General features: G+C 56.9%; 2 protein-coding genes across 2 annotated transcripts; both read left to right on the forward strand.

The window, feature by feature from the left end:
• Positions 1–6,344: 6,344 nt before the first annotated feature.
• On the forward strand, positions 6,345–6,707 carry IUM83_14779 (uncharacterized protein; the record flags this gene model as incomplete). Its single annotated transcript, XM_067939551.1, has 1 exon — positions 6,345–6,707. The coding sequence occupies one exon, from the start codon at positions 6,345–6,347 to the stop codon at positions 6,705–6,707; it is 363 nt and encodes a 120-aa protein (XP_067787857.1).
• Positions 6,708–13,468: 6,761 nt separating this feature from the next.
• Positions 13,469–14,521, forward strand: IUM83_14780 (putative carbohydrate-binding protein; the record flags this gene model as incomplete). The annotated part of the gene is made up of 1 exon (XM_067939552.1): positions 13,469–14,521. One exon carries the CDS (start codon positions 13,469–13,471, stop codon positions 14,519–14,521), a length of 1,053 nt encoding a protein of 350 aa, XP_067787893.1.
• Between the last annotated feature and the right edge of the window lie 269 nt (positions 14,522–14,790).

Raw genomic sequence — 14,790 nt, forward strand, 5'->3', positions numbered from 1 at the left:
CACTGAGTCTTTACGCTTTGAGGGCGAGTCCTCCTCGCCCTCCATGTCTTCATCGTCGTCGTCGAAGTCGACGACGTCACCATACTTCGCCTTCTGGCGTTCGAAGTAGTCGTCGATGGAGAGATGACTCCCCATCGACTTTGCGGACTTCTTCTGGGGCGCGCTCATCGTTGAATGAGCGCGGATTTTCTTCTCCTTACGCGGAGAATTGACGAATGGTCAATTCCAAAAGATTGACGTGCGGGGACCCCGCGCGTCTAACCTTAAGGGGGGGATGGTGTAACGGGGTTACACGCACAAGTGGCTGCAAGCCACTTGTGAATTTAACAGATAGGTTATCTGTTAAAAGTTTTGGATACTTCCTCACCTTGGTGTAAGACACACCAATGGATACATTGAAGTGGACCACCACAGTGAGTGGTCCACACATACCCAAAAGATCCTATTGGTAGAAAGCAGCATCTTTCTACCAATCAGAGACATGCATATTAGCGGGGCTCTGACAGCCAGCCGCTGCCAACCCTTTCATAGATGATAAACAGTTTTTAGCAGATTTTAGAGGAAGATCAATTTACAAACAATACAGTTCTCATTTTACCTAATCTAAGTCACTTGGAATCCTTTTGTTACTTAACTTATATTTGTGTATTCAAATATAATTAACCTAAGTAATTACTAAGTACTTACGCTTCCTCATACACGTTGCGCAACGTGTAAGCTAAAGTAGTGAGTCAAGTTAGACCCACTACAGCAATGGCTGTGTCGAGCTCGACAAGCCATCGGAGGAGAGGCTCGCCCTCTCTTCCCGCGTAATTGCTTACGCTCAATTTCAGTGATTGAGCACGCGGTGTCGTCCCTGACGACGCCGTCACTGAGGAAGCAGCATCGCGCTGCTCCTCCATAATGAACCCCAGAGCAACACCATGTTGCTCTGTCGGCGATAGCGTACGCAGCATCGTAGCTATCGCCGCTTCTCCAATGGCTGTTGACAGTCGTAGGAGGGCCTCCCACTCTGGGTCAGACAGGTGGGGGCAATCCGCGCGTGCAACATGCGTTTCAGGCGTATAGGAGCTCTCTATGGGCACCTCCGTGCTCATGGGGTTCTCGGCTCCGCGTTCGTACACCTCGTACGAACGTCACGTAGTCGGTCGTTGGACGGACTACAAAGTGCTACCAGGTATAGTGGGCCTACTTTGGCTCACTACTTTTGCTTACACGTCGCGCCACGTGTATGAGGAAGCGTATGAGTTTATTAATAATTTGAATTAATTATACTTGAGTCCACAAGTATAATATAAATAAAATAAAACACCAAGTAGCTAGTTTAAGGTAAAATGAGAACTGTCTTGTTTGTAAATTGATCTTCCTCCTAAATCTGCTAAAACTGTGTATCATCTATGAAAGGGGTTGGCAGCGGCTGGCCCGCCAATATGCACGTCTCTAATTGGTAGAAAGATGCTGCTTTCTACCAATAGGATCTTTGGGTAGGTGTGGACCACTCATTGTGGTGGCTCACTTCAATGTATCCATTGGTGTGACTTACACCAATGTGAGTAAGTATGTAAAACCTTTAGCAGATATTTATCTGTTAAACCACAAGTGACAAATGTCATGCGCAAGTGACTGTTGTCAGCTGTGACCGTTGTCATGCACAAGTGACTGTTGTCAATTGTGTGTGTAACCCTGTTACATGTACCGCCATCTCACATGAGCAGAAGGCTGAGATTGACAAGTGGGTACGGGAAATGATTGATAAGGAAATTATTCAATCAAGCATCAACCCGTATCCCATCGTTCACACTGTCCACAATCGCTCCCTGATTTAATTTGTCGCCCGGACTCAACCTACTCCCGTATTCAACACCGGGTCGCTCAACCCGTACGACAACCGACGCGTCTCTCGCGTATCCAAGTGATTTTACATGACAGCGCAATTGGGCAAATGGTGGAAGCGATCGTGGGCAGCGCAAGCGACTCAGCGCCGCACAGTATTAAATAATATGAGTGGGTGAGGTGAACCCACATGGGAACCGCTAAAAAATATAAACAAAGTAAGTGGTCTGGTTCAAGCGTATTAAGCGAAATGTCAACATCAACACCGAAAACGGCGTCGGAATTAACACATTAGCAACTGTACTGGATACTTTTCGGGAATGCGACTTCAAGGTACCAGATAGAATTTCGAGGAATGCGAAATTGAAGATCAAGAAGAAGCAATACAATTATCAAATTATTCTGAATTAACCGGACCGTAGCCATATCAGATCTAGACACACCGGACAAGCAGGACTGGACCTGGTTGACACGAAAAGTGTCCTCATAGTTCTCAGAGCATCCTGCGAGACGAGCTGTGCGATTTACCTGCCGAATGAATGTCCACCGTGTGGACCACACAACATATTCGATCTGGATCGCATCGCCCGCGGCGGTGCGCGCGGTAGAACTTCTTGACGACGTCGTCTGAGCACCACTCAGGGATCCCGAGGGCGTCGATACCACGTGCGAGCGCAATGAACGCGCAATGCCCATCGCCAGAGGTGCCCGTGGCCTAAGAGACCACGCTCGGCTGCGGCAGCGCGAACTCATCGGCCGCCGGAAGCTTCGTTGACTAATTATAGGTACCTGCAAAGGCGTCCACTTCGAGCAGCCAATGAGGCTGCCAGGAGTCCACCGTCTTCCCTGCCGATGCGATATACTCGACAAAGTACCGTGAGTCGTTAGTTATTTGAGTTCCTAGCCGATTCGTGATCGTCCAGATGTGCCACCGAGTCGTTGTCGCAGCCTCACGGCTAAATGTCTTCCGCCCAGCTGCACGAGCAATCGGCGCGGAGCACGGCCCACAGTCGAGCGCGCAGCAGTTTGCTTCGTGCGCACCATTCCAGGCTCTCGAGGGAGCAAGTGGTTGCGTAGGACGGGCGTGCAGGAAGCAAGCAGCAGCAGTGCCTTGAAAATGGCGCGGGCGCGGAGTTGAAAGAAAATTGCTGACTGAGGTGAAGCGGAAGCTAGGAGACGAAGATAAGTGAGACAGAGCAGTCAACGATAAGAAGTCGAGGCCGTGCAACAGCAGCTCCAGCGCGAGGACGAGAGATAGTGGCTTGACTCCAACTTCAGCAGTCAGAGACAGCAGGTATGAGGGAACTTCAATTTGCAGAGGGGAGAGTGTAAGATATGTAGCGGTGTACCAAATTCATGGTACATCGTGCTGAAAAGGATATTACTAAATACAGGGGCTACCACAACACGTGTTTGGCTGCAGGCAGTTGGTCAGGGAATGGCCAGAGCACTTCACAATCTCCCCGCCAGCCCCATGAACCTCCTCCTCTTCCTCCTTCGCCCACCGCAGGCCAGTTTTGTATCAGTACCAGAAAGGTCACACCACTACCACAGTTGCAGCAGATGTAACAGATAACGCACGCCTAGAACAAACTAAACCACGTCCGCGTGGTTTGGTTCGGTAAACAAACCAAACCAAAATTACCAATGAATCAGGTTCGAAATGGTTTCGTGGTTTGAACCGAGTGAGACGCTGCAACAGAGCTCGCAATCGGCCGGGTAAAATGCTTACCCGGCCGGGTATACCCGAACTTCGAGTAGGGTGCGGGTACCCGAAATTATCCTCGGGTGGGTTGCGGGTACCCCAGTTTATCAGTAATGTAGCATACAGTACAACCGCTTGCCTTTGTTATAGATACAGCCCGCTTCTCCGTGATATTTTCATCCCAAGAAAAGACAGCGATTGTACAAGACGCTGGGAGAGCACCAGTTCTTGTGCTTCACCAACCCGATCGACTGTATAATCTACTAAACCGTGTGCAGGCCGTACTCGCTCGCACAAAAGCAGAAAAAACAAGTTCCGCTTCATTCATTGTGGGTGCTGCAGACTTGTGCTCTTCGGACGAGAGACATGACGAACATGCACCATGCGTAAATCTTGATGAGCAAGAGGAGTTCGACAAATACATGAGCTGCTCCTAGGTAAAGACAACAAAACCAACCTCGACATATTGGAATGGTGGAACTCCACAGGTAAACCTCCATATCCGAAGCTTGCGATGGTGGCAAGGACGATACTGTGCATTCCGGCGTCAAGCGCCGTATCGGAAAGCAATTTCTCCACTGCGGGAATTGTAATGTGTAAATCGCGGCATTCCCTCAATCCATCGATGCTAGACGATATTCTCGTAGTGAGATCTAATAGCGATCTCATCGACTAAGAGTAAAGATGAACTCACCATATATTGCACGTTTTGTTTCGAATGGCTCTGTTTGTATATAATGGGCCAGGTAAAGTTCGGGTACCCGAACGGTGCCGTCGGGCGGGTGCGGGTACCCGGAGCGAACAAGAGGAGCGATCGGGCGGGTGCGGGTAACCCGAAAATCGCCATTTGCGAGCTCTGTGCTGCAAACCAAAGCAAGCAAACCACGAGAATGTGGTTGGCTAAAATCCTCGATTTGAAACTGTTCACGATGCGGCTCTTATCGAGAAGTGCCGCGCTGCACAGCCGAAAGGCCAAGTGTCGTTGAAGACTGGAGCCGCTGTCAAAGACAAAAGCTGCATCAGGGTGATTTGCTCACCGCCTTCAGGAATGCAAATCCTGCCATACAGGAGGTGCAAGCGAATAAGCTAACCTTGCTACCGATACCAGCCGCAGATTCTAATTCTTCGGGGGGTACAAGCTATGCGGCTTGCTTGGGCGTGGCCTTTGAAGAGAGCCTTTGAAGAGAGCCCGCCCGAAGAGCAGAGAGCCATGTTGACCAACCAGGCAGTGGAAAAAGCAAACCATCGGTTGCAGCTGAAGCTCAACTCCAAACCACGAAACTCCAAACCTCAGGAATGGTTCAAGAGCATTGGTCTGGTAACGTTCAAACTAAAGTAACGGTTCAACGGTCGTGAAATATAACTTCGAACCATTAGTTTGCACTTTGGTTGGTTTGGTTTGTTCAAGGCGTGAGATAACGTTAACCATTCAGAGCAAAAAATGAGAAGTGCTTTGCTCTGAGGAGTTTGTGTCGACTCTATTGGAGTTGGCGGCCCCCACTTACGCTCAGGACTTGCGGGTTGACACGACGTCTGACGATACGACACAGTGGAAGTACATGTATCCGTTGGCTTGGATACTCCTATTTCCAGAAGCAAGGAGAAACCGGATAAGAAACTCAAGACGGAGTTCAGCATCGCATGCTGATCGGACAAGTTTAGAATTCGTAGGACCTACAACACCTAGCACTCACTTTTCATATTCCAGTCATCGAAAGCCGACCCGCCTCGCCGCACCCTACGACTCGGACAAGCTCAATAAATTTTCCCTGTGCCCCAACCACGACTGCGTAGGAAAGAGACAGCTAGCCAGCCACCAGGGGATACCGGCGAGGCTGATGCAGGATCATTCGTTGCAGTATAATATATCCGGGTTTAATTAGTCCGCGGGAGTACTGTTCGGATGTCAAAGCATGCTTGCCGACAAAAATCGGTACCAAAACTCCGACTGCAGGACTGGCTTTGGTAACGGAGTCCAGACTCCGTTGAAAAGATTTCTCTGTCGGTAATAGAACAACAGACGTGCGAGTCCATTGATAGTCGGTCTAACGTGTTAGTTCGAGAAGAATTCACCCGTTACGTCGAAAGGAAAGGCTGGCGTCGCCAAGACTACCGTTTCATAAACTCGCGACGATTCGTCAGCGACGCTAGCAATGAAACTAGGCATCGCGAGAGCAACTCCATGTTACCACTCAAAAGAGGATCACTTGGCGCAGGCTGTCAAACCACCCACCAATCTAGGAGCGATCAGAGTGACTGATTGATACCTCTACTTTCCCTCTCTTACGGACAGTAAAATATTTTCCGGTGTTGACACATTGCATCATTTCAGCGGGAGTGACGTAACGGGTCTTTTCCAGGCTTGGTATCCTTACTGCGCAGGAAAGCCTATCGTGGCTGTTCAGTTTCGTGGCACGCAACGGCCTCATGGCCAAGAAGCCGCAATGCAAGCTAACTGCTTCAAGAAACCTACAACTCATTAGCGCCCTTTAGCACGTGTTCGCCGAGATCGTGTTGGCGTTCGATGTACGTTACGTCGTTCTGACAGCAAAAGGTCGAGCCGTTGCCTGCGTCCTTCGGCCTCCGTTGCTGTCTTGGGCTGTACTCTCATTCCTCCATTTTCCGGCTATCATCAACACCCGATCTTACAGACTGCTCAAGTTTCGATTGCTACTCGACAGTGCCGTCACTGTACAATGCGTCCGCGCCAAGCTGCTGCACTCGTTGCCTTCGCTTGCCTTACGGTCGCGGGACTTGCCAGCACTGGGGTGCCCGCAGAGAATGTGCGGGCAATCTCTGCTATCGGATGCAGCGGTTCCGAGCGGGATTGCATGCTACCAAGCTACAACAGGAAGCTAAGACAAGAAGCCCCAACAACGCCGCCTACCGGAACAACTTCCCCTCCAGCGACGACCAATCCCCCCGGCACTACATCACCCCCAGGAACAACTCGACCTCCCGCCACTACGCCACCACCAGGAACGACCTCACCTCCAGCGACAACGACTCCTACCGGCACTACGTCACCGCCTGGAACAACTTCCCCACCAACTACAACGAACCCTCCCAGCTCCACTTCGCCGCCTGGAACTACTTCGCCACCAGGGACAACCAACCCTCCCGGCACTACGTCACCGCCAGGGACAACTTCGCCACCAGGGACGACTAGTCCTCCCGGCTCTACTTCGCCGCCTGGAACTACTTCGCCACCAGGGACGACCAACCCTCCCGGAACTACGTCACCGCCAGGGACAACTTTGCCACCAGGGACGACTAACCCTCCCGGCTCTACTTCGCCGCCAGGAACTACTTCGCCACCAGGGACGACTAGCCCTCCCGGCTCCACTTCGCCGCCTGGAACTACTTCGCCACCAGGGACGACTAGCCCTCCCGGCACTACGTCACCGCCAGGGACAACTTCGCCACCAGGGACGACTAGCCCTCCCGGCACTACGTCACCACCAGGAACTACTTCGCCACCAGGGACGACTAGCCCTCCCGGCACTACGTCACCACCAGGGACAACTTCGCCACCAGGGACGACTAGCCCTCCCGGCACTACGTCACCACCAGGAACTACTTCGCCACCAGGGACGACTAGCCCTCCCGGCACTACGTCACCACCAGGGACAACTTCGCCACCAGGGACGACTAGCCCTCCCGGCTCCACTTCGCCGCCTGGAACTACTTCGCCACCAGGGACGACTAGTCCTCCCGGCTCTACTTCGCCGCCTGGAACTACTTCGCCGCCAGGGACAACCAACCCTCCCGGAACTACGTCACCGCCAGGGACAACTTTGCCACCAGGGACGACTAACCCTCCCGGCTCTACTTCGCCGCCAGGAACTACTTCGCCACCAGGGACGACTAGCCCTCCCGGCACTACGTCACCGCCAGGGACAACTTCGCCACCAGGGACGACTAACCCTCCCGGCTCTACGTCGCCGCCAGGAACTACTTCGCCACCAGGGACGACTACCCCTCCCGGCACTACGTCACCACCAGGAACTACTTCGCCACCAGGGACGACTAGCCCTCCCGGCACTACGTCACCGCCAGGGACAACTTCGCCACCAGGGACGACTAGCCCTCCCGGCTCCACTTCGCCGCCTGGAACTACTTCGCCACCAGGGACGACTAGTCCTCCCGGCTCTACTTCGCCGCCTGGAACTACTTCGCCGCCAGGGACAACCAACCCTCCCGGCACTACGTCACCGCCAGGGACAACTTTGCCACCAGGGACGACTAACCCTCCCGGCTCTACTTCGCCGCCAGGAACTACTTCGCCACCAGGGACGACTAGCCCTCCCGGCACTACGTCACCACCAGGGACAACTTCGCCACCAGGGACGACTAGCCCTCCCGGCTCCACTTCGCCACCAGGGACAACCAACCCTCCCGGCACTACGTCCCCACCAGGGACAACTTCGCCACCACGGACGACTAGCCCTCCCGGCTCCACTTCGCCACCAGGGACAACCAACCCTCCCGGCACTACGTCACCGCCAGGGACAACTTCGCCACCAGGGACGACTAGTCCTCCCGGCTCTACTTCGCCGCCTGGAACTACTTCGCCACCAGGGACGACTAGCCCTCCCGGCACTACGTCACCGCCAGGAACTACTTCTCCACCAGGAACGACTAACCCACCCAGCTCTACTTCGCCGCCAGGAACTACTTCGCCACCAGGGACGACTAGTCCTCCCGGCTCTACTTCGCCGCCTGGAACTACTTCGCCACCAGGGACGACTAGCCCTCCCGGCACTACGTCACCGCCAGGGACAACTTCGCCACCAGGGACGACTAGTCCTCCCGGCTCTACTTCGCCGCCTGGAACTACTTCGCCACCAGGGACGACTAGCCCTCCCGGCTCTACTTCGCCGCCTGGAACTACTTCGCCACCAGGGACGACTAGCCCTCCCGGCACTACGTCACCGCCAGGGACAACTTCGCCACCAGGGACGACTAACCCTCCCGGCTCTACTTCGCCGCCAGGAACTACTTCGCCACCAGGGACGACTAGCCCTCCCGGCTCCACTTCGCCGCCTGGAACTACTTCGCCACCAGGGACGACTAGCCCTCCCGGCACTACGTCACCGCCAGGGACAACTTCGCCACCAGGGACGACTAGCCCTCCCGGCACTACGTCACCACCAGGAACTACTTCGCCACCAGGGACGACTACCCTCCCGGCACTACGTCACCACCAGGGACGACTAGCCCTCCCGGCACTACGTCACCACCAGGGACAACTTCGCCACCAGGGACGACTAGCCCTCCCGGCTCCACTTCGCCGCCTGGAACTACTTCGCCACCAGGGACGACTAGTCCTCCCGGCTCTACTTCGCCGCCTGGAACTACTTCGCCGCCAGGGACAACCAACCCTCCCGGCACTACGTCACCGCCAGGGACAACTTTGCCACCAGGGACGACTAACCCTCCCGGCTCTACTTCGCCACCAGGGACTACTACGCCACCAGGGACGACTAGCCCTCCCACTTCGCCGCCTGGAACTACTTCGCCACCAGGGACGACTAGCCCTCCCGGCTCCACTTCGCCACCAGGGACAACCAACCCTCCCGGCACTACGTCCCCACCAGGGACCTTCGCCACCAGGGACAACTTCGCCACCAGGGACAACCAACCCTCCCGGCACTACGTCACCGCCAGGGACAACTTCGCCACCAGGGACGACTAACCCTCCCGGCTCTACTTCGCCGCCAGGAACTACTTCGCCACCAGGGACGACTAGTCCTCCCGGCGCTACTTCGCCGCCTGGAACTACTTCGCCGCCAGGGACAACCAACCCTCCCGGCACTACGTCACCGCCAGGGACAACTTCGCCACCAGGGACGACTAGTCCTCCCGGCTCTACTTCGCCGCCTGGAACTACTTCGCCACCAGGGACGACTAGCCCTCCCGGCACTACGTCACCGCCAGGAACTACTTCTCCACCAGGAACGACTAACCCACCCAGCTCTACTTCGCCGCCAGGGACAACCAACCCTCCCGGCACTACGTCGCCACCAGGAACTACTTCGCCACCAGGGACGACTAGTCCTCCCGGCTCTACTTCGCCGCCTGGAACTACTTCGCCACCAGGGACGACTAGCCCTCCCGTCTCCACTTCGCCGCCAGGGACAACTTCGCCGCCTAGAACGACGAATCCGCCAGGAACAACTTTGCCGCCCAGAACGACGAATCCACCGGGCACTAGATCACCGCCCGGAACTACCTCACCGCCTGGGACGACAAATCCGCCGGCTACAAGATCACCCCCTGAAACTACCTCTCCTCCTTGTACCTCAAGGCCTCCGAGCTCGTCATCACCTCCAGGAACGCGCTCACCGTCCGGAACATCTCGTCCGCCGAGTTCATCATCACCCACCGGAACATATCGGCCACCGAGTTCATCGTCACCTGGCACGACCCGCCCGCGCTACCCCAGCGATGGCAACTACGGCACTCGTCGTCCTACCTCAAACACTCCTGCTACCCGCCACCCCAGCACAAACGCGCCAGCTAACTACCGCCACCCGACCCCAAAGCCGGCGAACTACAGTCGCGCCTCGGACCGAAGGGCGCGACTATAACTCAGCAGCGTTCATGCGTGAGTCGCCATCAACTTTCAACCACGAAAGAAGGTCGTATGAAACCTGGGAGTCAAAGCACAAGTACCATTCCACACCAGCACACAAGCAGACGGAGAAGCCCAATCATCATTAAGGTTCCAACGGCCCTCCACACGACCTGCCTTCGCTCGCGATGGGATGTATCTTCACTTCTACTCTCGCCGTTGCGTTGAGAGTTCAGTCTGCAGTCACCACTTGTGACTGCAGACTGAACGCACCGTAAGTAACAGTTTCGAGCATTTGTATATTCATCATCATACATTCGAGTTTGTTCATTCCTATGATCCCTATGTTTCGGCGAATTGATATGAATGTACACTACTTAACGCTATCTCGCTTTCCTGCAATCTACTGGGGGGAGCGCATGTAGGTATATAATAAATGCAAGCAGCTCCCTGTGTTGCGCCTCATGTGTTTGAACTGGATCGGCTAGGGCGTTGTGACCAAGTTCACGTGTTGAAACCAACCCGCAACGCGGTGGCTCACCGCACAATAAACTGGCCATATTCATTCCTATAGAGCGCCACCAAACGCTTATGGTGTCAAGATACGTTCCGTGGTGGAAGTGCTAATACTTCCTGCACTGGCCATGTTCGCTTGTTTTTGCTGAAGCAAAACCGGAGCAGCTCGCATGGGTAAATATGAGCACTAGTAGGTTTAGCGTACACTCATCGGTGGCGCTGATTCTTCTGCTTGCGAGCCGGGATTACAAGTGCCGACGTGCTTGTAGTGGAGCAATATGACGCCGTCTACTCGCTTTCTGAAGACCGTGGTCTACCATGCACCGGTTCCGGTGTAGTCCAGCAAGGCACGGCGTGCCCACAAAATGATGACGTTGCCGTCTCCGACTGTAATTCAACACTAGGCACGTTCGACGGCAAAAAATGCGTGGCCAATGTAGATGCCAAGTGCGTCGTTATCGCGGATTCCACGTCGGGGTGTGTGTTTCCCCGTTCAGACAGCGCTAGACGTCTTGTAGTAACGGCAGGACCATCAACAGCCCCGCCAGCAACTACAGCACCACCTCCAGCAACAACAAAACCACCAGTGACAACTCAACCTCCGCTCCACCGGTGACGACCCAGCCACCAGTAACAACAGCTCCACCCGTGGCGGTGACAACACAACCACCAGCAACGACAAACCCACCGGCGACGACGCTACCTCCTGGAACTACCCAGCCGCCGGCAACGACAAACCCACCAGCGACGACGCTACCTCCTGGAACTACCCAGCCGCCGGCAACGACAAACCCACCAGCGACGACGCTACCTCCTGGAACTACCCAGCCGCCGACAACGACATTATCGCCAGCGACCACAACTCCACCGGCAACGCCCAAGCCACTTGTCAGTACAGCGCCACCATCAATGTCAGTACGGCCGAGATCGTCTTCGCCTCCTGAAACGAGGTTCCCCTCTAGCAGTTCTTCGCCGCCTAGAATCCGCTCGTCTTCGCCGCCAACGACGTCGTCACCGCGACGAACCCCCTCTCCGTCAGCGATTCCTATACCGCCTAGAACCTCCTCACCCTCGAAAACGGCGTCTCCAAGCACGAAGAGGACCCCCAGCACGCATCCCGGCCCCATTAATTCCCCCGTCACGATGCCCCCGACTCCTGATCCTCGCACGAAAACTCCCTCTACAGGTTTCAACACGCCACCTGTGAAAACCTCGCGCCCTCCCGCCCCGACAATGCACAGCCCAGCCCGGGGAACCCCCGCGCCGACCGCTGCGCCGCACGCCACTCGACCCACGCCGAAGCCCCACCCGGCGCCGCAGCCCAAGCCGAAGGCAGTGCACCAGACCGAGCCTCGGCCGCCACAGCATTTCCACAAGTGCCACGTCCGCCACTCGACCGTGAAGAAGCCGGCCATTGCAAGAAAGTATCATCGCTTTAGGTGAGGTCATCTCTAGCAGACCTGAAGAGCAGCGAACACCCATGTTTTGAGAAGGAGGCCATTCGGTTATGTAGTTGTGCATCCCATACACAATACACTTGACGCATTGCGTCGTGTTCACCACCGTGTGGCTGCCAAGTCAAGCCATATCCGATACCGCTGGTGGGGCTGAGTCCGGCGCAGTGAGTCAGCCGAAATGGGGTGTCACAGGCGGGGGGTGCGTTGTGTCATTTTGTCGGGGGATCCCGACAGGCATGAAGATGGCCTGCTGCTCAAGGTCGCAAGTAGCGACTCGCAACTGTGGCGGCCACCCTTTACGATGCTGAAATGTCTGCACGATAGACACACCGAGGTACGCAGCCCACTACAGAAGAAAGTAGCGGCGAGTGCGAGCTCAACGAATCGGTAGAGATCGACCCGCCAACTTGGCATCTTCGCCAACTCGGCCCGAGGACGATGGATATCCGTCCCCCAGCAGTGCTGGCAACACAACGACAACTACGCTCGACTTGCTGCCTGCGACCGCGCGTGCATCCATAACGCGGCTTCCGGTGGGTCCCACCGACTTCTTTCGAGTCACTGGATCTTTTTCTGGCGTTGCAAGGTAGTGATGCGCATCACGGAGCGCCTATCACCGCGGTCTCCGCTGCGAATGCCCTTGCGACGAGCAGCGAGACGGCGGCCGCGTCGCTCGCGGGCACTCGCAGCCAAGACACCCCGCGAGTCACAGCCCGCAGCAGGCACTTTTGCGGCAATCCTTGAAGCGAGGCTATTCGCGGCACGAAGCGCGACCCGGGTGCGCTCGCTAGTCGTGGGCTTTCCGTTCGTTCACCCACTACAACAAATTTTGCGCCACTCGCGGGTGGTTGAAGCTAATGGGTGCGCCATTGCATTGCACGCGACCAGCAGGCTGCATTGCAGCGTAGACGTTCGTCTGCTGCTGCCTGCCGCGGAGATTGTCGAACTCTGCACGCCCGACCCCGCGAGGCGAGGCCCGCGCATTTGCCACGCAGAGGCGAGCCGACCGCGTCGCGCTCTCTCCGCTGTGCGCGACAACAGCGGTGATGGCCCGCGAGCCTTTTTCCGCGCGACAACTTCAATCACACCAAAACGTGCCCCTTCAATCGCGCCCGATTACTGGACGCAAGCCTCTTTGACAGCTCGGCCGCACGCCACTCAACGCAGCAACCCACCGCAACACGGGAACCCAATGGAGACCGACCGGCCCACCGGCTCGGCCTAACCCAAGCGCGAGGTTCCGGCAGAGTGGCCGCGGGTTCACCGCCCAGTCTCCTCTCCGCTCACTTTTCAATTTGCTCGCGTCCGAGCACTTGACCTTCCGCTCTCCCGAACCTCCAAGCTTCGACCTCCCCGCTGACCGTCGCGGATTTACCTCCCATGGCGCCACCTCGCCTGCTCTTCGCCGCGCTGCTCGCCGCAATGGGCGCCTTAGCTGCCGCCGACCTGCCCGTGTCGGTGCAGTACGACGCCACCTACACCATCGCTTCGTCCCGCGGCGCGATCTGCTCCGGTGCCGGCAAGGCGCCGGCCGGCACGGCCTGCCCGCTCAAGGGCGACGTGGCCACGGCCGACTGCCACCCGTACCTCTACTCCTTCGATGGCAAGCACTGCACAGCCAAGGAGGACGCCAAGTGCGCCATCGTGCTCGGCGACACCTGGGGCTGCGTCTTCCCCTCCGTCTCGGGCAGCACGGCCACGCCCTGCCCGACCACGTACGAGGCCGGCACGCCCAACGTGACGCCGGCCGCCACCAAGGGCGGCATGGGCAACGAGTACCCGACGCCGGCACCGACCACGCCGTGCCCCGGAACCAACCTCCCCATGCCGACCTACATGACGCCGACACCGGCACCGACCAAGCAGGGATACACACCAGCTCCGACCATGAAGGGGTACACGCCGGCTCCGACTACCCCTTGTCCGGAAGGAGGCATGACACCGGCACCGACCATGAAGGGGTACACACCGGCTCCGACTACCCCTTGTCCGGAAGGAGGCATGACACCAGCACCGACCATGAAGGGGTACACACCGGCTCCGACCATGAAGGGGTACACGCCGGCTCCGACTACTCCGTGTCCGGAAGGAGGCATGACACCGGCACCGACCATGAAGGGGTACACACCAGCTCCGACCATGAAGGGGTACACACCGGCTCCGACTACCCCTTGTCCGGAAGGAGGCATGACACCAGCACCGACCATGAAGGGGTACACACCGGCTCCGACCATGAAGGGGTACACGCCGGCTCCGACTACTCCTTGTCCGGAAGGAGGCATGACACCGGCACCGACCAAGCAGGGATACACACCAGCTCCGACCATGAAGGGGTACACGCCGGCTCCGACTACTCCGTGTCCGGAAGGAGGCATGACACCGGCACCGACCATGAAGGGGTACACACCAGCTCCGACCATGAAGGTACACTGAAGACACTCCGACCATGAAGGGGTACACGCCGGCACCGACCACGCCGTGCCCTGAGACCATGGCTCCCGAGACGCCCTGCCCCGAAGGACCAACTCCAGCGCCGAGTACGCCTTGTCCCGGGACGGAGGGACCAGCAACCCCATGCCCAGAGACGCCCAAGCCTGAGACGCCTTGCCCGGAAACACCGGCGCCGACCACGCCGTGCCCAGGTACTGAAGCACCGGAAACGCCTTGTCCCGAGACCCCAGCTCCCACCACGCCGTGTCCTG

Source organism: Phytophthora cinnamomi (assembly GCF_018691715.1).
Source record: "Phytophthora cinnamomi strain GKB4 chromosome Unknown Contig56, whole genome shotgun sequence".
In the NCBI taxonomy this organism is placed as follows: Eukaryota; Oomycota; class Peronosporomycetes; order Peronosporales; family Peronosporaceae; genus Phytophthora; species Phytophthora cinnamomi.